The sequence below is a fragment of the Biomphalaria glabrata genome, chromosome 15 (genome assembly GCF_947242115.1).
Source record: "Biomphalaria glabrata chromosome 15, xgBioGlab47.1, whole genome shotgun sequence".
Classification (NCBI taxonomy): Eukaryota; Metazoa; Mollusca; class Gastropoda; family Planorbidae; genus Biomphalaria; species Biomphalaria glabrata.
In genome coordinates, this window is record NC_074725.1 from 15,094,075 (window position 1) to 15,117,216 (window position 23,142).

General features: G+C 30.8%; 1 protein-coding gene across 2 annotated transcripts in view; it reads left to right on the forward strand.

The window, feature by feature from the left end:
* The first annotated feature begins 227 nt into the window (after positions 1–227).
* LOC106061787 (uncharacterized) overlaps positions 228–23,142 on the forward strand; it is a 34,324-nt gene continuing 11,409 nt past the window's right edge. For both annotated transcript variants that reach the window (XM_013219988.2, XM_013219989.2), the window contains exons 1-11: positions 228–399; positions 13,769–13,863; positions 14,209–14,301; positions 15,554–15,682; positions 15,793–15,869; positions 16,325–16,407; positions 16,869–20,482; positions 20,949–21,348; positions 21,547–21,623; positions 21,962–22,066; positions 22,280–22,359. In XM_013219988.2, coding sequence (XP_013075442.2) covers positions 252–399; positions 13,769–13,863; positions 14,209–14,301; positions 15,554–15,682; positions 15,793–15,869; positions 16,325–16,407; positions 16,869–20,482; positions 20,949–21,348; positions 21,547–21,623; positions 21,962–22,066; positions 22,280–22,359 — 4,901 coding nt within the window. In that variant the 5' untranslated portion in view covers positions 228–251. The remainder of the gene's footprint in view (positions 400–13,768; positions 13,864–14,208; positions 14,302–15,553; positions 15,683–15,792; positions 15,870–16,324; positions 16,408–16,868; positions 20,483–20,948; positions 21,349–21,546; positions 21,624–21,961; positions 22,067–22,279; positions 22,360–23,142) is intronic.

A 23,142-nucleotide genomic window follows, 5' to 3' on the forward strand; every position in this document is an offset into this window, starting at 1 on the left:
GTTCTATTATTAGCATAATTGAACGCTCGCGCTGCCAAATGTATTATTTTGAAGATATTATACATAAAAATAGTAATAGCGCATTAAAAATTCAAACAAGAAAGAAATTGAAAGCATTTAGACAAGCCTTTTCCAAAACATTTTGATTGCTTGAATTTTTAAAAAGATAATTAGACTCTAGGTCTGTAAAACATTCACGACGATCTTATTAATTGTTGTGAGAGTTGGCAATATTAAAAGCACTAATAAACATGGCGTCAGTAGGAGAAGGCGACTGTCACAAAGACCCAAATTTTGCAGTTATTTGTTCCTTCTTTGACAAATACAGCTCTTCTTTAGGACTTCCAGAAATAAGCTATACAGAATTGCAAAAATATTTAGAGGATACAGATAGTGATGGTAAGATTTCATACATAACGACAAAATTGTTACATAATCATAATGATAGAGAAGTCAAAATCGATGCTCAACTTCAACAAATTTTATATTTTTAAACTTTTATTTTAAATTGAAATTACAATGCTTTTTAGTTTTTTTTTTTTATCTTTCTAGACTCTAGGTCAGTCTAAGACATAGTCACTGTGTCACATAGCATAGACTCGACTGATTCTAGAATAATCTAGAGATAATTGAGTATAAAAAATAAAAGATCTCACTTTTTCAAGCTAGATCTAGATCTATTCTAGAGTTGAGTAACTTACGTTTATGATTTTATCGAACAAGTTAAGCTCATTCGCCGACATTTTTTATGTTTGAATTTGTGTATCTCCGTAAAAATTAGACCTAGAAAAAAACTGATTGTATCTGTGAACTCCTCATCCATTTTTCTTAAAAAGTAGACATGTTTTATTCTATTACTACTCATAGTAGCTATGCGAAATTCCCGGATGTTGACAGTTTTACAATTGCGGGAAACCTGAGCGGCCATTTTTAATTTTTTTTTACTTTGAAAATTAGTGACAATGACTTTTTGCTTAATTAGTAAATAAAAAATGTTATTTAGGAATCCATATCGATTTTTTAGGTTTAAAATATACATTTTTAAATTAAAAAACTAAAAGAAAAAAAAAATAATAATTTAATGTAAATTTTTTTGGGGTTGAACTTGAGTGATAAAAATAGTTATTATTTGCAGAACTATTACAAGACTCGTATTGCTTCATTTACAAAAAAATATTGTATTTCGTGTAGATAATCCATTTTAACATAGTTCTAAATCATCTACATTGCTTTGTATGTCCAAGGTTTTTTTTTTCTCTTCATTTATGTGAGGTACCCAAAGTTCATTAATGTTAATATGGCGGCCAATGGGACTGACCTTGAATTTTTGCATTTACGTACACATCTTTGAATGAACAAATTGACACATTTTGTTCTATCATTATTTTTGTGTGTAGTATATGCATTTTTCTGTTACTTCTACATAAGATTTGAAATCTCTAGGCCCAAGGATTTTTAATAATAGCATTTCTGTCCTGCATGTAGTATCTACATTGCGAAAACAAAATAAGTTTCTAATTACAGTCACGTGACTACAGTGCACTAATTTGGCCTATTTTTTACTGTAGTCAGGTGTAAACAATAAAACATCTTCGTAATGAAAATGTTCTCTGGAATTCTAGATCTAGATTATAAGTATAGATTCTTCAGCCAGATCTACCTTAAGTGATAAGTAATAATCTATTGATTGCTCAAATGACTGCACAAATGTAGATTATAGATCTAATTTGTAGACTAATTAAATTTTAATTTATAAATCATAAATTGACATAGATCTAGATCTAATTAAATCTAATTATAATCATAGCTAGATGATAACTTCTTTTAACTAGATCTAGACTCTAGATCTAGATTAAAATTATAATAAATATAGAAAATAATTATAATTAATAGAATCTAAGAATCATATAGATAGAATGCCTTTCTTGCCTTGGGCCTTAGACTTATGACTTTTACTAAGTTATACTTAACTTATGGGCTTGGCCTTGAAAATACTAGGCCTAGATACTAGATCTAGAATAGATTCTAGATGAGTAGAGTCTAAGTGTAGACATTGTAGATATAAGTATAAGATATACTAGGTCTAGATCTGGTATCTTAGATCTAGATTAGATTGACTAGATTTATGAAGTTTTGAAATCAGATCTATTACTGGATCTAGACTTAGACTTAAGTTACAGTCAGTTACTGAGGACTGAGTGAGTTAGACTATTCTAAACAAGCTTTAGAAGACTTTAGCATCTAAAGTGACTAAAGAGCCTGCCTTTAGCCTTAGTGTAGACAGACTGTTGACTTTAAGTAACTATTCTAGACAAGCTTATGCTTAAGCTTAGACTTGACTTAGCCTTAGCCCTTGGGCAGGTCTTCGAGTAAAAATACTTTAATTTTTAATACTAAACTTTAGACTTTAGATCTAACTAGTCTTGTTTAGAAAGATAGATAGCAGATAGATAATATGCTAATTTAGATGGATTGAAAATAATCATCTAGATCTAGTAATGATATGCCTAATAAATATATCTAGATGTATTAAAAAGATAAGACTGTAATAAATCTAGTCCTAGAGTTAAGAGTAATTTATATAATCATAAAATAATTATTATCTATAAAAATCTTAGTCTAAAATAGTCTAAATTTACTATTTTTCTAGTTCTAGTCTTGTCACTATATTCTATGATCTATTTAGACTCAGTAGATACTCTAAAAAGTAAAAAAATAAAGTTTTCCCTTCAGACCTTGCGATCTATGGGGCAGATGATGTTACGGTCATCTGTTTCTTTGGCTAACGGTTAACAAGCAGGGTGTTATGTGACCAACTGCCTTTATTTTACCCAACTAAAGTCAGGTACCCATTAGAGTTGGGTGGACTCAAGGGCGTCCTAAAAATCCCGAAATTCAAAATCCCAGTCTTCATCTGGATTTGAACCCAGGACCTCAGGTTCGGAACCCAAGTGCTTAACCATTCAACCGCAGTGCCCCAGTATTTACTCTACTGTGATTTAAAAAAATAATCATTCAATGTGCAGATGTCTATCCTAGACTTTATAGATAGAAATATAGGAATAGGCAGTCTATATCCAGCTGTAAATCTAGATGCATATATATATATATATATATATATATATATATATATATATATATATATATATATATATATATATATATATATATATATATATATATATATATATATATATATATATATATATATATATAATACACACAGACACGCTCATGCTACACAGATTAATTTCTGTTTATAAATATTGTTAATCTTCAATAAATCAATCAGTAACAGAGTTTAAAACAATAAGGTATATAAAGGAAAAAAAAATAATACCAGCAAATATAGGTATGTTTCGTAAAATGTTCAGCAATACAAGCTATTTACAAGACACTTAGATATCCAGCCTCGGACGAATATCAAATTTTACTATCTGGTCATATCAGGCTCTGGCCGAATATCAAATAGTACTATTCGGTGCACCATTAATATATATATATATATATATGTGTATATATATATATATATATATATATGTTTGTGTGCTACTGTCCAAGTCTCCTTCGTCAGTTCATGTGTTGTTCTATATAGCTTTGTTTTAGTTTACTCTTCAGTTTTCATTTATTTCTTAATACATATATAAAATTGAATAAATTAAGAAAATAAAAAGAAAAAAAACAAATCCCTTTTCAGATCTTGTGGTCTGTATGGCATGTGATGTATAAAACTAATTTCTGTGTCCAGCGCAACGACCAACTGTCTTTACTATTCCCCAACTAATGTCAGGTACACATTAGAGCTGGTTGGACTCATAGGTGCCCAAAGATACCAAAATTAAAAGTCCCAGTCTTCTCCAGGATTTAAACCTCAGGGGCCCTGGTTTTGGAAGCCAAGCTCAACCCTTAACCCTAACCCTTATCACTCAACCACCGCACCTTTACAAATTACTAATGCTTTAGCCAAAATGCATTTAAGATGATGAGATTTTAAAAAAATTACTTAAAACTTAGCTCAGGAGCTTACCCAACTCATGAAAAAGCAATAATTTAATGGTTTAAAGTGTGTCGTAAAGCATGACTATTACTATCATTCTAGATCTATCATACTATTATATTTTCAAGCCAGAAATGAGTTATATCTTGTTTGGTAATTTATAATAAAAGATTCGTATATAGAAATAAATTTCAATTTATATATTTGCGTAACCTAGTAATATGTAGCTTCATTATATATCATATTAACCCATCATCATATCCAGTGCCTTAATTACAAACTCATTATTTATCCCTCATCAATTACATCAACCTTCTTCAATACATTGCTTATACTTTCATCAAAAATAATAATCAATTGAATGTCTTCTGATTCACTTATAAGTTGGTGAGTGGGGCAACTTCCTCAGGTCCAGAGCATAAGGGGGGACCCGTGATAGAAGATTCCCTTGTTTCTCAATCATTTTTATGATGATTAAAGGCCACTAAATAATATTAGCACACTGGGGCAAAATCTTACAAGCTGCAAATTTATTACAAAACAGTACATAATGTAGTCAAGCAGCCAACAGTACACTAGCTACGTAAGGTACTATATTTTAGATGTTTGTAATAAAAAGGCTGACAGTATAGAGGGGGTTGAGCCAATAAGTGTGATCTGGAACAGTATATATAGTTTACGCTTACTGCTTCTTGGCCCATATATGGCACTGGCCTGGGGCAATAAGGTCATTCATTATTATATATCTTCAAATTTACATTTACACACACACAAAAATTAAACAAATTAATAAAATATATTTAAAAAGAAGTAAAAAAAACAAAACATCCTAAGCTTTTTTTTTTTAATTGGTTTTTTAGCTATCTGATAATAAACATTAAAGAAATGAAATATGTTTTTGTTCTATTTTCAGAAAACATTATCCTATGTTAACGCATCAAAAAATATGCTTTTTTTTTAAAGCTGTTTCACCTACAACAATAAACTATATATATTATTGTTTGGTAAATAACAATTGCTTCAATAATCTACAATTTAAACAAATAAAATAAAGCAAAATAAATATTTAATTGCAAAACAAAGCATTAAGATAATACCGGATAGTTAAGAAAATTAGAAAAAAAATTAATATAAATAAAATATTATACAACAAATGCTTTTAGTAGGCACATCCTATGCTTTTTTTTTTATATATATATATTTAGCTATGTAATAAAAATTAGCGAAAAGTTACGCATTTTTGTTCAATTTTCAGAAAACCTCATATAGTATGAACAAAAATGCGTTAAAAAAAAAAAATAAAATTAACTTCTTGAGCGTATAGATATAATCTATATATCATTGGAAAGCTCAGAACAAGTGCTTCCATAATGTATTATAAAGAATTTAAAAATCTAAAAATAAAATAATATTTTATTACAAAAATAAATTATAATAATGTCATTTTTAGTTGATTAAAAAAAGAAAAAAAAAAATCTGCAAATAAATTTTATAAAACAATTGGATAACTTAATTAAGCACATCCTAAGCTTTAATTTGATATATAGTTTTTATCAAAGTGATGAAAATTAGCGAAATGACATACACTTTAGTTCGATTTTTCAGAAAGTCTCACTTCCTGGGATTCCATTGCTTCAATGTATAAGTGAAAACGCGTCAAATTTTACAACATTTTTTTATCAATTGGACCTATATTAACATTCTATACCTCGTTGGAAAGCTCAGAACAAGATCTTTAATAATTTACTATTAAAATTAAAAAAATAAAATTTCACAAATTTTTATCACATAGCTACTCATAGTCATAGTATAGTTAAACTTATATTTAATGTTAAAGTGGGTCAGGTTGATGATTTCAAAAGCTTAAATTATCGAACACTTATTTACCTTTATCTTATCTTATCGAACATATTAAGAACTTATCAAACACACGAGAGGCGGAAAACAGATTTTCTATTGAAAATGCATTTTTGAAGTTCATTATTCATTTTCTCCATATATACAACACCTGTGGTATATTTCCTTTTACTGATGGGTAGACCTATGTTTGTGGAAGCTTCTTGAGCAATATTTTTTTGAAATTCGTTTTTATAAGAAATTTGTGCATTAGTGAATGTCATGAAGTATGCAAAAAAAGACACACAGGATTTACTTTTGGATTTATGTGCTCCCCTTTGAAAAGGTAAGAAACATATAAACCTATATCATTACTATGAAATAATGCATGCTTACTGTTTAGAAATGATTGTTCTAAATGATAGAGAAAAAAGAAAAGAAATTAAGTTGTTAGTTTATCTTAAAAATAAAAAAAAAATAGCCTCGATGCCATTTCATAATTTGTGCGTCGTGAAACTATGCATACAATTTTATAAAAATATCATTTAAATGGTACCAATTTTAATTTCAAAACACGTTTATTTTTATTTCAGCAATCATAGTGTTTTATTTTTTATTTTTTTGGTGTATAAAAAAAATAAAGTTTTTTAAAAAAACATGTTTTTTTAAAAGCCCATCGGAAGTGTGTCGGGACAGTTTGACCTCATCAATTTTTTTCATCGTGCTTAATTTTTTATTCATTCTCGCGGAATAAGTGGAACCGACAACATCTATTAAGCCTTATCATAGACTGAAACTATAACAGACCATTTTTTTAAATAATATCAACTGCTTAGGTAAATATTTTACATTTCACTACGAGTGTCGTTTGTTTTCATTTCAAATAACATCATGACTCGGGAAATGCGTCCTTTTTTTTGCGCTGCCAGCGTGCGCGGATTTAGACTAGATCTAGACTAAGATAAAGATTTTAGATCTGGATCTTTGTTTAAATATAATTCATAGTAATTTGTTATAGACTTAGATCTACATCTTAACGTGAAAAGGTCTAGAGATCTAAATATAGTCACTTCTAGTTCTAGTAGTAGTACTAGTCGTAGCTAAGACTAAGTAGTAGATAGTGAAGTAGCGATGTACACACGCGTGGATCAGACTAGATCTAGATCCAGTCTAGTCTCTAGACTAAATTCACTAAATGTAGATCTAAAATTGTATATATCTGTGTCTAAATATAATAATATAATTCATAATAACTTATAGATTTAGGAAATCTGAGATGATTTAGAGCTAAATCTAGTCATTTCTAGTAGATAGTCAAGTAGCGATGCACACACGCGTGGATCAGACTAGATCTAGATCTAGTCTAGTCTCTAGATTAAATGTAGATCTAAAATTGTATATATCTGTGTCTAAATATAATAATATAATTCATAATAACTTATAGATTTAGGAAATCTGAGATGATTTAGAGCTAAATCTAGTCATTTCTAGTAGATAGTCAAGTAGCGATGCACACACGCGTGGATCAGACTAGATCTAGATCTAGTCTAGTCTCTAGATTAAATGTAGATCTAAAATTGTATATCTGTGTCTAAATATAATAATATAATTCATAATAACTTATAGACTTAGGAAATCTGAGATGATTTAGAGCTAAATCTAGTCATTTCTAGTAGATAGTCAAGTGGCGATGTACACGCGTGGATCTAGAATCTAGACTTGCTAGATCTAAGTCTAAGTCTAAATGTAGATTAGATCTAAGATTTTATAATAGATTCTATGTCTAAATATAATTCATAGTAACTTATATAATTAGGACTAGAGTCTATATCAGTAGATTTTAACGTGGAAAAATTCTTTTAGATGATTTAGATCTAAATCAAGTCATTTCTAGTAGATTTAAGTAGATAGTCAAGTAGCGATGTACACGGGCCACACGCTTGGATCAAGACCCTAGCCTAAGTCTAAATATATCTCTACATCTAAATATTATTCATAGACTTAAAACTAGATTTTAACATTGAAAAAATATGAGATCTAATTTATTCTAAATCTAGTCATTTCTAGATCTAGATCTAGTAACTGCGATGTACACGTGTAGATCTAGAATCTTGTCTAAGTCTAAATGTAGATTAAATCTAAGATTTTATATCTAAATATAATTCATAGGAGCTTATAAACTTAGGGCTTAATTAGATCTCTAAATCTAGAATTCTAGATCTACATCTTAAACTACTTAAAGTGGAAAAAATCTAGATCTAGTCGATTATACTATAGAGAAGAGATTCAAGTAGGTAGGATACTTGGTAGTTCTAGATTAATAGATCTAGATGATAGAGCTAGAATGTAGATATATCGGCAAAAACACTTTTTTTTTCCTTTTAAAGATCTAAATCTAGGCATAAATCTAATAGATTACTAGATCTAGAAAGATTAAATAATTTTGTAAAAACTATTAGCTGTGTAGGATAGAGACTAAATATAGATCTACTTATGGTTTATGGACATAGTTAAAAATAACAACAAACACATAGAATCTATAAACCAAATAAAAGTTGTTTTTATTTCTTTTCTCAGCAACAATTACAACAAATACAAAAATTGAGATCATATGAGATAGTAAACAGAATACATCATGTACTATGCAAAACCTATTATTAGGACTAAACTAATATCTATAAGCCTAGACTAGAGTCAGAGTATAGTAGTCTAGACCTAGATCTAAAAATTGATCAAGAACTAGAAGAGATCTAAATCTTGATAATATTTCATTTAATATAAGATCTTTTCTAGTCTAAAATTATACATCTATAAACTTTATCTAAAATTGATATTAGTTTGTTAAAACATGAAGATATAAGAAAAAAAAAAAAGACTTTTTATGGTAGGGTGGGGCGAGGGGGGAGGGCTAATTTATTAGTTATAAATATTTTTAAAAATTGTTTGTTTGTTTTTTCAAATGGTCTATAAATATACTTTACTTTGTGACATAGTTTTCTGCTAATAATATTGTGAATTTGTAAAATTCATGGAATATTGGACATACCCTCTGTGAATGATGGATTTTTCATTATTAGGGGTAAGTGTGTTTGATCTCATTTTTTATGGTCTAATACTTGTCTGATGATAATGAATGAACCATATTTGGATTCCTCTGTTCTTGGGCATTAAAACTGATATATAATATGTCAAAACTGATACTGGTTTTGTTTTTCAGGATGATTATAAAGTATCATTTGCAACCATTTTTTTTTACGGAGGAGGTGGGGTCTGGGGAGGCTAATTAATAGGCATAAATGTTTTAAGAAACTAGTTTTTATTGTTTTTTTCAAATGTTCTATAAAAATATTTTACTTTGTGACACATTTTTCTGTTAATAATACTGTGAATTTGTGAAATTCATGGATTTTTAGACATATCTTCTGTGAGTGATGAATTTTTCATTATTAGGGGTAAGTGTGTTTGACCTCATTTTTTCAAGTTAAATAATTGTCTGTTGCTTCTGATTTTATTTTTTTTTGAATTCCTCTATTCTTGGGCAATAAAATTGATATATAATATGTCAATAATAGCTAATTTGAAATTAGTCAAAAAAATGGTCCTAAAAGTAGAATGTTGAAAGCTCAATCTGTTTTCCGCCGAGAAGTATGCACAGTATGGTGTTTTAAAAGTGTTATAATCTTAAAATTTTGTGAAAAGTATGGTGTTTCAAAAGTGTTATTATATAATCTATATTTTTTTTATTTATATCATTTTCTTTTTACGCCATGTCAAGACAGACAGATTTTAGTCATTTTCACATGGTCCACATCGAAGGAATCTATCACTGATCAGCTCTGCTTAGAAACTGACGGTTCTAAGCCCAGTAACGCATTACCGTAGTACTTATTTAGGTCTAAGCTATTTTGAGACATATATAATAAGGCCATTAATAAATTAAATCCAGATATTATTTATTTGAGGGAGAACCTAATAAGCTTTGGTAGCCAATAGATAATCCCGCCCTCCCCAAGTTTACTTGGTTGACCTAAAAACAAAACATACGGTACGCGGCCCTACGTAACTAGCCGCCGATCTAGCACGCTCAGTGTATGTAACAGCCCAAAAGTCAGTGCTAGATATTTTTCGATCTGGGCGGGGAAGGGGGGGTGCTGAAAAGCTTGGTAGCTTGCGAGCTGTGTTACCTATAGATGTAGATAGATCCGCCCTCCCTAAACCACCTGGTTGACCAAAAAAACCCACAGTATTTTAGAGCACGCTTAGTATTTGTCACACACACACAAACAACATATCTATATATCTATCACGCCTAGTGTTTGTGACCTAATTAGCGGCTTGACCGTAGGTACTCAAATGATGGCTCCTCCCCCTTTCCCCTCAAGATTGTTCTTACTACAACTTTAACAATGTTTTGGGGCTGTGTTGGTGGCCTGGTTTACACCTGTGTGTTGGGCTATCACTGACCATTTTTTTGTTGTTGTATTTTAGTCTGGTGGCTGCGTTTGGATTAAGTCTTGAAATTTACGTTGTTACTTTGCACTGAAAACGTGTGAATGTTGGAGAGTGGAATTGCGTAAGAAGAAAGCGCGGGTAAGGGGGTGTAGGCAGAATAAGAGAGTGGTTAAATGTGTTATTATTATTATTTTGAGTATTTGTGATGTTTCAAAGGAGTGTCTTTGTATGTATTTGAGGCTGACGTCACATTTTAATGGTCGATCAATTATTGATGATCTCTTGATACAGTGTCTTGACTGTTTCTCTCCCCCCCCCCCCCCTTTTTTTTTTTTACCTATCAAAGACATTTTTATTTCAAAATACCATATCTACATTCTATACCTCCCCCTTAGCCCTTTCGTTTTATTAATATCTCTTCACATCAAGCACATGCTCTAGGTATTTCTTTATAACACATAATTCAGAAGTTAATAGAATGGGGCATCTGAAAAAAAAAACACAACTGGATATATTCTAAATTCATTGTTCCTGTGTTATAATGTTATATTCTAAATTCATTAATCATGTGATATCACAACAATGATAATAGCATCAAACTATATGTGTCATAAAATCAAGCTTTTAAAATGGGTACAATTAGTGCACTTAGTGCAAAAATAAACATCAAAGGGATATAACCCAAAGAAGACAAAATATTTAAATTATATATTTTTTAATTGTTATTTTTTTAAATGATGTAATGCAAAGTACAGGGTACAAAGTATCAGCTTTTTGTGGTTTACCATAAATGTGCTATATTTTTCTAAGTAAATAGATTTACATCGATATGCACTAATTGTACCCATTTTAAAAGCTTGATTTTATGACACATATAGTTTGACGCTATTATCATCGTTGTGATATCATAGGTTCAATGAATTTAGAATATAACACAGGAACAATGAATTTAGAATATATCCAGTTGTTTATAGAGTTTAGTTAGTAAGTTAGTAATTAGATCTAGTAAGCTCTTAAAAAATATTAAAATGGAACACTGTCAAAATCTGATTCATCATCATCATTCATGGAACACATCACTTTATTTGTTGTGTAGAAATAATTCATTTACTTTATGTTTGGAGCAAAAATCATTTTAGCACTGTGCATGTCCAATTTTAGATAAGTTCCTGATTTTTTTTCCATTTCTACAAAGCAGATTACAGTTTTTATTGTTTTAAGATTAGATTGTGATTAGATGGTATACCTTTAAGATTCTCTGTAACCATGTATGTAATACTATTATGTTTACCTTCTCAGGAAACTCACACTCATGTAAGTGTAAGGGATAAGGACTAGATTATGAGCCTGTTTGATCATATGATGATGGGCAAATCAAAATAAGCTTCCATTCACCTATACATAGAGACAATCCAATCACATTTACACTGTTAGCTGTTAATACAAATAAGAAAAGGAGGTGTTCAGCAAGATAATGAATTTAACTCATTCTTGTTCCCCAGACATGGCAATATTGTTATAAGAAATATTATTGGGGTTATTTAATCCATCATTCGTTCAATGAGTAATCATGTCCTACATCGAGATATCTTTATGAATGAAAGAAAAAAGTGTGGCCTTGAATTTGAAGCCAGATACCATGCCCACTAGAGGTGATCACACCAGGTGATTTGGCTACCTTAAAGTCCATAAAGATTTGTGTTTCTTTTTTAAAAGATGAAATTACCTGCCTTTAAAATTAAAGGAGTCCAAAGTCTGGGTTTGTTGCACACCTTGTTTCTAAAAGAAAAAGCCCAGACTGTCACAGTATATAAATATGGAAATTGAAGTTAAATTACAGCAGTGTTTTCCAAACTGTTAGAGAAAAGGTTTGGGAAACACTGGCCTACACTCCCTATCCCAGCTTCCGAAAGAATCAAATACTGTTTTAGTGTTGGACATACACATCAAAAGGATATAGCTCAAAGAAGAAGACATTTTTAAAAATTTATATTTTTCAAAATAATGTAATGCAAAATATAGATATAAATTATGTGAGACAGCTACTTGTAGTTTACCGTAAAACAGAGATATATTTGCCTCTTCCAACCTTATGTTCACTGCTCTGAGGTTCTCCATGAAGTGTTGCAAAATATAGATATAAATTATGTGAGACAGCTACTGGTAGTTTACCGTAAAACATAGATCTATTTGCCTATTCCAACCTTATGTTCACTGCTCTGAGGTCCTCCATGAAGTGTGGCGCCAAGTTATACAAGGATATCCCATTTTGTGCTTTCCTCATATTGGTCTCCATGTCATTGCAACTCATGGTATGCATTTAATAATTAATTCTGCTTGAGGACATGTCCTGCAAACCTCATGTGATGCTCATTCACAACCTAATTAAATAGTTGAGTCCCGTTTCTGCATAGGATTTCTTTGTTTTAGACCTGACTCCTAAATTACATCTTGGCCTGCTGAGCCAAATTTAGTCTTTTCTCAATTTTGGCAAATGACTTACGTGCCTTGCATGCATATGTTGCTGATTGATGACGATTGTGTTAACTAGGTGTTTTTTTTTTCTCAAGTCCAATAGCTTGGCTTGTCCAAGTAGGCCGGGGCCTTAGGAAAATTGATTGTCCCTGCCTATCCTATTCGGCATGCTAGGTCATGGTATCTAGATTTATAGTTATTTTTTAATTATATGCCATTATTGCAACAAATAATATAATTGTTTCATTAAAGATTCAATCAAAACATTGAGTAAATATCATCATAAAAATAATATTTATGAAGTTTTAAATCATTGATATTTAAAGAAAGAAGCAATTTCAAAATGAACTGTGAATGAAAAATAATGCAGCCATCAATAATCATTGTGTGAGTACTGTGACTCTTATCTCAATGTGGAGCATATCCTCCTTGATTGCCACAGATATCAGGATATTAGAGGGAAATATTTTGGAGCAGACAACTTAAAAACACTGTTTGGTTATTTCAACCCTTGGAAAATACTGGGCTTAATCTGGGTGGTGGGGTTGACAACAAAAATTTGATTTGAGATAGGGTAAAGTAATTGTTAATATACATTTTCAACAGATTTTTATTGGATTATATAAATTTTTACTTTTTAAGCTATGACTGGACCTTTTTTTTTTAAATAACTTAGCTGTTTAACATTTAGATCTTGAGCCATAAACAGAAAGTAACCCTTGAGGGTTTATGGGCACAACATGGCCTAAATTGGGCTGATGGGCCAAAAAAGCAAAATATCAAATATATTGTATTATCAAAAATTAGACTGGGTCCACATCTTTACCATAATTACCACCATGAAGATAATGTGTAAATCAAAAGAAATTTATCTATTTTTCAAATAAATACGCACTTTTAAGCCATTTTATGCATTATTTTTAGAACTTAGTTAGATTGGAATAAGACAAAATTCTTGTCTACCTCAAAAATCAAACTAAATATATGTATTAATAAATGTATTTTCAGTCTCCAATGTGTTAATTGATATTCATGTGAGATTATTGAGAAGGATTGGGAAATCTTCTGTGACTCCAGAACGCTTTGAAAAGAACATTATTAAGGTATTTCACTGCTAATTGCTATAAGTAATTCTATAAATAAAGTGTTCTGACACTGAAAATTAAATGTAGATCACAAGGTGAGGATGGGTTGTTGCCATTTCCATTTACTTTACCATTTAAGATTTTTTTATTTAGACTTATTATGAAGCATGGCTACATATAATTTATAAATTATATATTTTTTTTTAGCATATTGCTGTCATTTATTTTTTATATAAATGATACACTCAAAAGTGATAGAAAATTTAAAATTAAATTTAATTGATATATATAAATTAAAAGTAGTAAATTACATTTTATTGTGATACCTTGAAACAAACAATTATTAACATTTCATCCCTTCAGTTTATTCATCATTATTCTGAATTTGATGCATGGGAAGTTGAGAGTTATGGATACAAACATGCAAAGCTGGATACAAAGCTTCGAATTCTTAAGGTAAGATTATAATAAAATCTCTTATGAACTGTATTTATTTTTTTGTTTTATTATTGAAACCAAAATAAAATTATTTATTTAGTTATATTAAGAACTAAAAGTCAGATGACTTAACCCAGTGAGAGAACATAAATCTACTTGGCTAAGTTTCAGCTCTTATGTAATTAGTAGTCTGTATTTTATTATGATCAGATAAAGATAAGAATCTAATTTTAAAAAATCTGTTAATGTATCAAATTAATTTAGATGCATTTTTCTTTCAGATGTAGCCTACTAACAATTGTTAGAGTTACAAGCTCAATGTTGTTTTTTTTTAATAATTGTATTCTGTTCTTTTATTATTTTTCTCTTTAATTATTTTGGACCATTATGGAAATAACACACGATTTAAAAAAAAAAATTATCAGTTGTTAAGCTATCATGTTTTTGTTTTTTTAGTGAAATAATAATCTAAGACTCAGTCTCCAAAAAAAAAATGTAGGCCTTAAGTGTGTACTGCTGATTGTAAAGTATATTTCTTATCTCACAGCCTCACACCCCTGATCTAAAAAAATATTGCATTTATTGATTTTTTCCTCAAACATTTAGATTGAGACAGTTGAGGTTTTGAAGTTGGTTATTAAATTGAAAATTCATATATGTGGGCAAGAAAGAGATCTAAGTTATATGAACTGGATTTCATTAAGTTTGAGAAAATTGCCATTGAGAATTTTTTTTTTTTTTTAGAGTGGGAGCTTTTACTTGCTGACATTTGGCTATTATGACATGTAACCTATCATTCTAAAACTCTATACTGAGAAAAACAATTAATCAAATACGCTTAATTTCTTTTAAAAAAAATGTTCCCAGAAAATATATTTGATACAATTAAAGTATTAGATAAACTTATATTATTTCATCCAGACAAATGAAAATGTGGTTTGAATACAATGTGTTTTTCTTCAATATCTTTACAATGGACAAATAATATACAGTTAGGACAGTGCAGTGATGGATAACTTAGACTTATGTAAAGATTATAACTAATAGCTTACATGAACCAAAAATGCAGTCAGTAGCTCTTTTATACTTCTGGAAAACAAGGAATATCCTTGCAAATATGGAATTCGACTGACTTGATATCCATTTAATTTTTACTTAACTCTTAGGCCTACTCTATGTTGCTCTTATGTCTAATATGATTCTGTTATGCTCATTTTGCATTCTAAATTAATTTTTCCAAAGATATTAAACTAAATTATTTTGTCCAAAGAACCTTCTGGAGAGTCAGTTTGATTACAATGTCAAGTTCAAAGAGAAAGTTAATGAAAGTAGTGCCGAGGACATGCGCTTTCTACCCATTGGCAGAGATAAAGAGGGTCAAGCTTATTGGTATTTTTTGGTAAGGAGTAATGACTAGCCTTATCAGTGTGGGAAATACATTTCACTTTGTTGTTATTAGCAGCAATATTAGTTAACAAAAATTTACAATAAAATAATACTATGTTCCAGGATAAAGACATGAACTTACTGGTGTACAAAGAAGAGCAGGATGATGATGCTGCCAATACTTGGCAGCTTGTTTGTAGGTGAGTTGACACTATTCATGTTTTTGAATTCTTTACATTTTGAATGGAATAGTTTTATTATTTTTTTTATATCATAACCCTTAAATGTTTGAAATATTCAGTGATTGATCTTTCTCAACAAAACTGCCTTGTGGAATTAAGGTGTACTTTAAAAATATATCACCTTGGAAAAGTCTTAATGTGTTGAATTGAAAGAGTATCATTTAACTTAGCACTGAATACAAATCCAGTTAATTAATATCATTTTGAAGCTGAATTCAAATATTTAATGACACATCTTTGAAAAACTGTAAATGTTCTCTTAAACTAGGGCTCCTAATTTTCTCTTCGTTAGTGAGTCCATATTAGCTGTGTTTCAAGTTTCCCAAGTTTATAAAAGCCTAATTATGAAATAAGTTATTTCTGAATATAACAGAAATTTTCCATGTTAATAAGCATTGATGTTTATTTTTCAGTGACAGACAAGATCTAGCAAAGCTGGTAAACTCTTTACAAAATGACAATCGTAGTCAAGAAGAAAAGGATAAACTTAGTACAGGTATGTACACTGTATTTTATCCATTGCATATCAAAATTTGACTTTGCAATCAATTCTCTGCTAGAACTTTATTTGACCCATTGAGAACTCTTATTTCTTACTAATGCTAGTTAGAATCAAGGAGTTCATTTAAAGAAAAGAAAGAACTTTTATCTCCATAATTATTTTCCACGTCCATTTGTACATTTTACCCTGTTTTGATAAAACTTCACTAACATGTTTGTTTAAAATCAGAAAACATTACTTTTGGTGTAGAATTAAAAGGGAATCCATGCTCTTTTTATAAAACACAAAATTAATTGAATTTAGTGGGGTTAAATCAACGATGATATCTTTAATTAGGAGAGAAAGAGTTAATATCAATTTTCACTCCCTTCATAATGTTTTTTATCCACCATATATTTGTTACACTATCATCTGAAAAATGAATGCTTTATTTTATTCATATTTTCTTATTGCAGCTGATTCTCCAAGCAGCAAAGAGGGCAGCCATGAAAAAGACATAGATAGGAAAGAATCTATTATAAAAGTTGAAGAGAATGGTTGCTCAGAAAGTACAATTCCAGTAGACAGTAAAGAAAGATTCATTGAAATAAAGATACATAAATGTGACTCAATAGATGCTTATAAACAAGAAAATCCAGAACCTAAGACAGTAGTTATGAAGAAAGAAGTGGAGGATATAGTTGTTAAAGCAAGTCCAAACAAAGCTAAGAAAACTACGAAAAAAACACGTGAGAGAAATGGAACTGCCAATAAAGGTGAGGCTAGTCTGACAGGTGCCAGTGATGTCCTTGGTCAAAGTCAAAATACTTCCTCTGTTAAGGATAGTGCAAATGGACCAAAGACAGTATGTGAATTGAAAATCTTGAATGAAGTGATAGACTTAAAGGAAACGAATGAAAAGCAAGAAGTTACTAGCTGTCTCTCGATAGCAGAGGAATGTAGTGGCTCACTTTTATTGCTGCCATCCAACCAAGAAGCAGTTTTAGAAAAAGTTGATTCATCAGTCGCTGAAACTCCTTGTGCTGTAAAGGAAGTCACAGACATTAGAAATGAGACGCAGAAACCTCTAGCTACTCATAGTCCTGAAGATTTAAGCATATTTTCTAAGTGTTTAGAAAAAGATAAGGGGGACAATCTTTCATTAAATGAGACAAGCAGCAGTTCAGTCTTATGTGAAGATTCATCAGTGTCAGGCCAGATAAGTGAACAAGTACTAGATCTGTCTACAAGTGTAAATACACCTAAAATTGTCAGGGAACAAATTTCTGACAGTCAGTGCTTAAGTAAACTTGACGAAACATCAGTTGAAATAAAAATTTCTGAGGTGACTGCTGGAAGCTGTAACAATGATGACTGTACCACTTTATGCAATGAAATGGGTAAGATAGATTTTACAACCAAAAGTAAACAAATTACACTTCCAGAGACAGGAGTGGATGAATCAGTCAGAGAAGTCAGTCCATCTACAGCCCTACCCAGAACTGATCAGACCTCCTCAGAAGCAGAAACTAACACTGATTCTATGTCTGCTAAAGAGGAACCTAGTTCTCAATCAAAACTCTGTAAAACTATCCCTGTTAACATGCTAGCAGCCAATGAAGTAATATGCCCTCATACTAACAAAGATCCTCCTGATAAACAAGATGATACAGAAAACATGAACAATCATGAAAAGCTAAGTCAGGACAAAAATGACGTGGATTCAGTGCTTGTAAATATTAGTGATAAATCTTGTAAAAGCAATATTGAAACCCAGCAGTTAACCGTATGTATAGATAAAGAATCTGATAGTAATAAAATAGATGAACATTTGACTGGTGAAATGAGAGAAGAAAAAAGGAATTTAAATGTAAGTGGTACTAAAATAGTTTCAGATGAAGAAGGAAAATTGGCCACTGATGTATCAAGTGATAAAACTAGTAATATTAATGAGGATAATAAAGTAAAATTCTCTGATAAGCCTAATGAAACCTCTGACATCCATGATAAAAAATCTGAAGAATTATCTCCTGAAAAAAGTACAGAAATATGTGCTATTAAATGCAGCAAACATTCTGAGACCTGTGTCTCTGTTGAAGGGAACCCAGTTGAGCTCCATGCTGTAGAGAATGATAATTCTCCAGAAAAAAATTCTGATGACGCATTAGTGCCAGAGAAGTTGAAAGAAACTTGTGTTATTTCTGGCAAAATGCCCACTGAATCTGAAGAATTTAAACCAGTTGAAACACCTGATTTAGAAAAAAATAAAACTACTGAAGTAGTTCCCTCAGAAAATGTATCTGCTGAGGTGTCTGCTAGGGAAGAAAAGATATCTACTGATGTTTTTGTTTCTGAAGAAAACAAAAGTACCCAATTTTATCTTCTAAATGCATCTGTTCCTGAAGGAAACATTTCTGAAATTCCTACAAAAAATATAGCGGCTGAGACATCTGTTGCAGAATCTATTGATGACTCTGTTCCCAAAGAAAATGTATCCACTGATGCATCAGTTGCTGAAGAAAATAAATCATCTGAAGTTTCTGATCCCAAAGTTATTGTTTCTTCTGATGCATTAGGCGCGGAAGAAAGCAAATCTACTGAAGCTTTTGTTCCTAAAGAAAATCTATCTACTGATACATCAGTTGAAAAAGAAAATAAATCTACAGCTTGGGCTTTTGACAAAGATGTATCAACAGATACAGTAGTTTCTGATGACAATAAATCTATTGAAGCTTTTGTTTCTGAAGAAAATAAATCGACTGAAGCTTCTGTTTCTGAAGAAATTAAATCTACTGAAGCTTCTGTTTCTGAAGAAAATAAATTGACTGAAGCTTCTGTTTCTGAAGAAATTAAATCTACTGAAGCTTCTGTTTCTGAAGAAAATAAATTGACTGAAGCTTCTATCTCTGAAGAGACTAATTGTACTGAAGTTTCTGTTTCTGAAGAAAATAAATCAATTGAAGCTTCTGCTGTTTCTGAAGAAAATAAATCTTCTGAAGTTTGCATTTCTAAAGAAAAAAAATCTATTGAAGCTTCTGTTTCTGAAGATAAAAAGTCCAGTGAAGCTCTCATTTCTGAAGAAAATAAATCTACAGAAACTGCTATTTCTGGAGAAAATAAATCTACTGAAGCTTCTGTTTCCGTAGAAAATAAATCTATGGAAACTGATGTTTCTCTAGAAAATAAAGCTACTGAAGCTTCTGTCTCCAGAGAAAATAAATCTATGAAAACTGATGTTTCTGAAGAAATTAATTCTACTGAAACTTCTGTTTCTAAAGAAAATAAATGTAATGAAGCTTCTATTTTTAAAGAAAGAAAATCTGTGCAAGATTCAGTTCCCAAAGAAACTGTTGAATTAAGTAAAACAATTGAGTGTTCAACTTCCGAACAAAAGGAAGCTAATGCCAATGTCACTTTTACAGGTAGTGATAAAATTATTGACATCAATAGCTCAACTGCATTAAATTTATCCAAAGCTATATCCAATAATACAAGTAATACTCCTGACACTATAGCAAAAGTAGATGATTCTATAATTGTTAAGAGTGAGAATAATTCTCAACTGGAACCAGAGGAATCTGCTTGTGAACATGAACCTCTCTCTCAAAAACAGGTCAGTAAATCAAGAACTAGAAAACCAAAGGTCTCTAATAAAAAGAATACACTTGTAGATGGGACTTTACTAGAAACGAAGACAAATGAGACATTTACCCAAGAATCCCAACAAATGGCAGGGGGGGAATTACAGAAATCTTCAGGTAATGAGCCTCACCGCAATCTCAAAAGAGCTGCCCCTGAGCCAGGTAGTGATGACTTTGTTGATTCTGAACCGAATGGGAAAAAGGCAAAGCAGGCTGTAAAGAACCAGAAATCTAGGCGTGGACGCAATGCTGCTGCCAGAGGCCTCGCTGCCAAAGTAGCTGCTGGTGATACAGAGAGTGATGACAGTGAGATCCCATTGTCTGAAATAAGAAGCAGAGGCCAACTGAAAGCTGCACGATCTAAGGCTGGCAATGCAAAGACTGTTGGTAACAATAAGGGTCAAGAAAATGATGTAGAAGAAAATGCTGCTAATGCCAAGCGAGCAAAGGTAAGAAACGCCTGAAGTCGTTAAATATGCTTGTTGTTTTATATTAGAAATGAGTACTGATAAATGAACCAGTGCATTCTAGTTTTAACATCTTATTAAATTTATTGGAATAATCCTGCAGTAGTTTTATGTTATTAGTTTGTTATTATTATTAGGATACTGATAATTTTAAAGAAAAAAGATTTTATTTATGTATTATGCATTTTGGATTATAATAGATGAAAATTATAGAAGAGAATAAGTTAGAATTTTTTTCATATTTTAAAAGATATCTAAGAGAATTTTTTTCATATTTTAAAAGATATCTAAGGTGAATTATTGTAGAAAAGTTTAAATATTTTTGCAAGAGTTAAGAGCTATTTTAACAAAACTGTTTAAACAATGTAATTCATATTTACTTATATCATTATATTTACTTTTACATTATTTTTATATTAATATGAAGCGTTTTTTTTTTGTTTCTAAGAAAAAAAAACCTGGCTCCAGCAGTGAGCCAGTCACTGAAGAGGAAGTCACTCCTGCTAAGAAAGGTCGAAATCTAGCTCAATCATCTGCAGCTAAGAAGAAAGCAACCAAAGTAGCACAAAGTAATAAAGCTGCTAAGAAAAATGAACCCAAAACTTTAGCCAAGGATAATGAGGAAGAGAGTGGTGGGCGTCGTCGCAGCCTGAGAGTCCAACAGTTAAAGGCTAGGAGACCTCCAACACCTAGCTCACCAAGTGAAGTTTCAGAAGATGAAGATGAAACTGAAGGAGAAAACTTGGACAAGGATTTCTTTGACTCATCATTCACCCCTGAAGAGGAGTCAGGAGATGAAGAATTTAAGCCCAAAGGGAGAAATTTTCAGAGGCAAGCTGCAAGAACAGGTAGTCTTTTTTTTTCCCCTTCTTTCATCTCTGTGTAAATGTGCCACAATTATGTGAAAGAATATATTGTATGCTAAAGGATATTGGACATGAAATGTTTAAAAAAAAAAACAGTCACCTAGACTTTGTTTGCACTGAAGCATGCTTCTATGTACTATCAATTATTTTCGTTTCTAGCATTTCCCTCTAATTCCACAGAGCATGTGAATGATGAAGAGGTAGTCAATGATGACACACCCTGTGTGAAGTGTGGAAAATATAATCATCCTGAAATGGTAAATTTTTACTTTTTTTTTTTTTTTGAGTTTACATTTTTTTGGTTGCTAAGTAAAAAAAAAGAAAAGAGACTTCACATTTTTAAAAGGCTTTGAGATTAGAACTCTTTATTACCTTGCAGGGGCTTTTGGCCAAAATGTTCATTGTTAGAAGAACATAAAGCTGCATTGAAAATACATATTGCATGATCATATTTTAATGGGATGCCTCTAAAAACGATGCCTAAATTCAAACTACAGGTTTTGGGTGAAAAGAACTCTTTAGGCAGTGTAGAGAACAGGGTAGTGGCAGCACTATGGTTAATAAATGCTTACATGCTTCACTTCCTTCTCGTTAGATTCTCCTATGTGATAAATGTGATGCCGGTTACCATACTGCTTGTCTGAGACCTCCACTCATGCTTATACCAGATGGGGATTGGTTTTGTCCACCATGTGAACATGTATGTATAGAGAAGTTTAGAATTTTGTTCCTGATATTTATTATATATTTATCTCACTTATATTGTATTATAAGGAGGTTTACAACATTTTTTTCCAACTTTCTTACACATAAAAGCATCTATTTGATTTGTCTAGGAAATACATTTTTTTGTTGTGTATGCTGTCTATCTCAAAGTGTAAGGAACTAATTGATATTGTTATTGTCTCTGTAGTTGATGTTGATCACCAAACTCCTTGAGTGTTTACAAGCCTTGGATAATGCCATGAAAAAGAAGGACAGATTAAGTAAAAGGTATTTATTTTCTTAGCATATTAATGATTTTTTTAAGCACACCATACATATATGAAATGCCAACTTTGAAGTCAGTATATTTATGTTTATATATAGTACTAGCCTGACATTGCCTGTGTTTACTAATCTAGTGGATTGGATTTAGATGTATGTTAAACTCAGCTAATGATCCTTTCAAGTTTTTTCTCTTTTGCTACAAAAATAAAATTAGTTTTGCGAAAATGGGTTTACCCGAAACCGATACATACATATCTATTAAAAACGAAAAGAGCGATAGCTTTGTTAAATGAATGGGATTATAAAGTAAACAATTAAACGAAATAATTTTAAGTATGCGATTCATGAATGAATATAGGCCTATCTCAATTTGATCAAAATATGAAATGAATGGACTATAATTAGTATGTTCATGTGTTAAAGTATAAAACTATCTGTGCGAAGAGAAGTTATATCATATTAGAGTTTTACACCTAGGCATGGTATTGTCTAGGGTATGAATGTTCGTCAGGAAATCTGTAGTCACAGATATAAGGAACTAATTTATGTAAAGAAAATGGTTTTGAAGCACAAATTTGAAGGTTAATTTTATTATATAATGAAATCAATGGACCTTCCTTTATATTTTCATCTGTCAAAGTAAAAAACTATCTGGGTAAAGTGTATTTCTTAAAATTAGATTTAGATCTAAATCCTTTCGATCTTTTCTCATGTCAACATTGTAAACATGGCCTAGATCCATAAATACTATAGCTTTAATAGAGTCGGACAACTTTATTTTTTTTA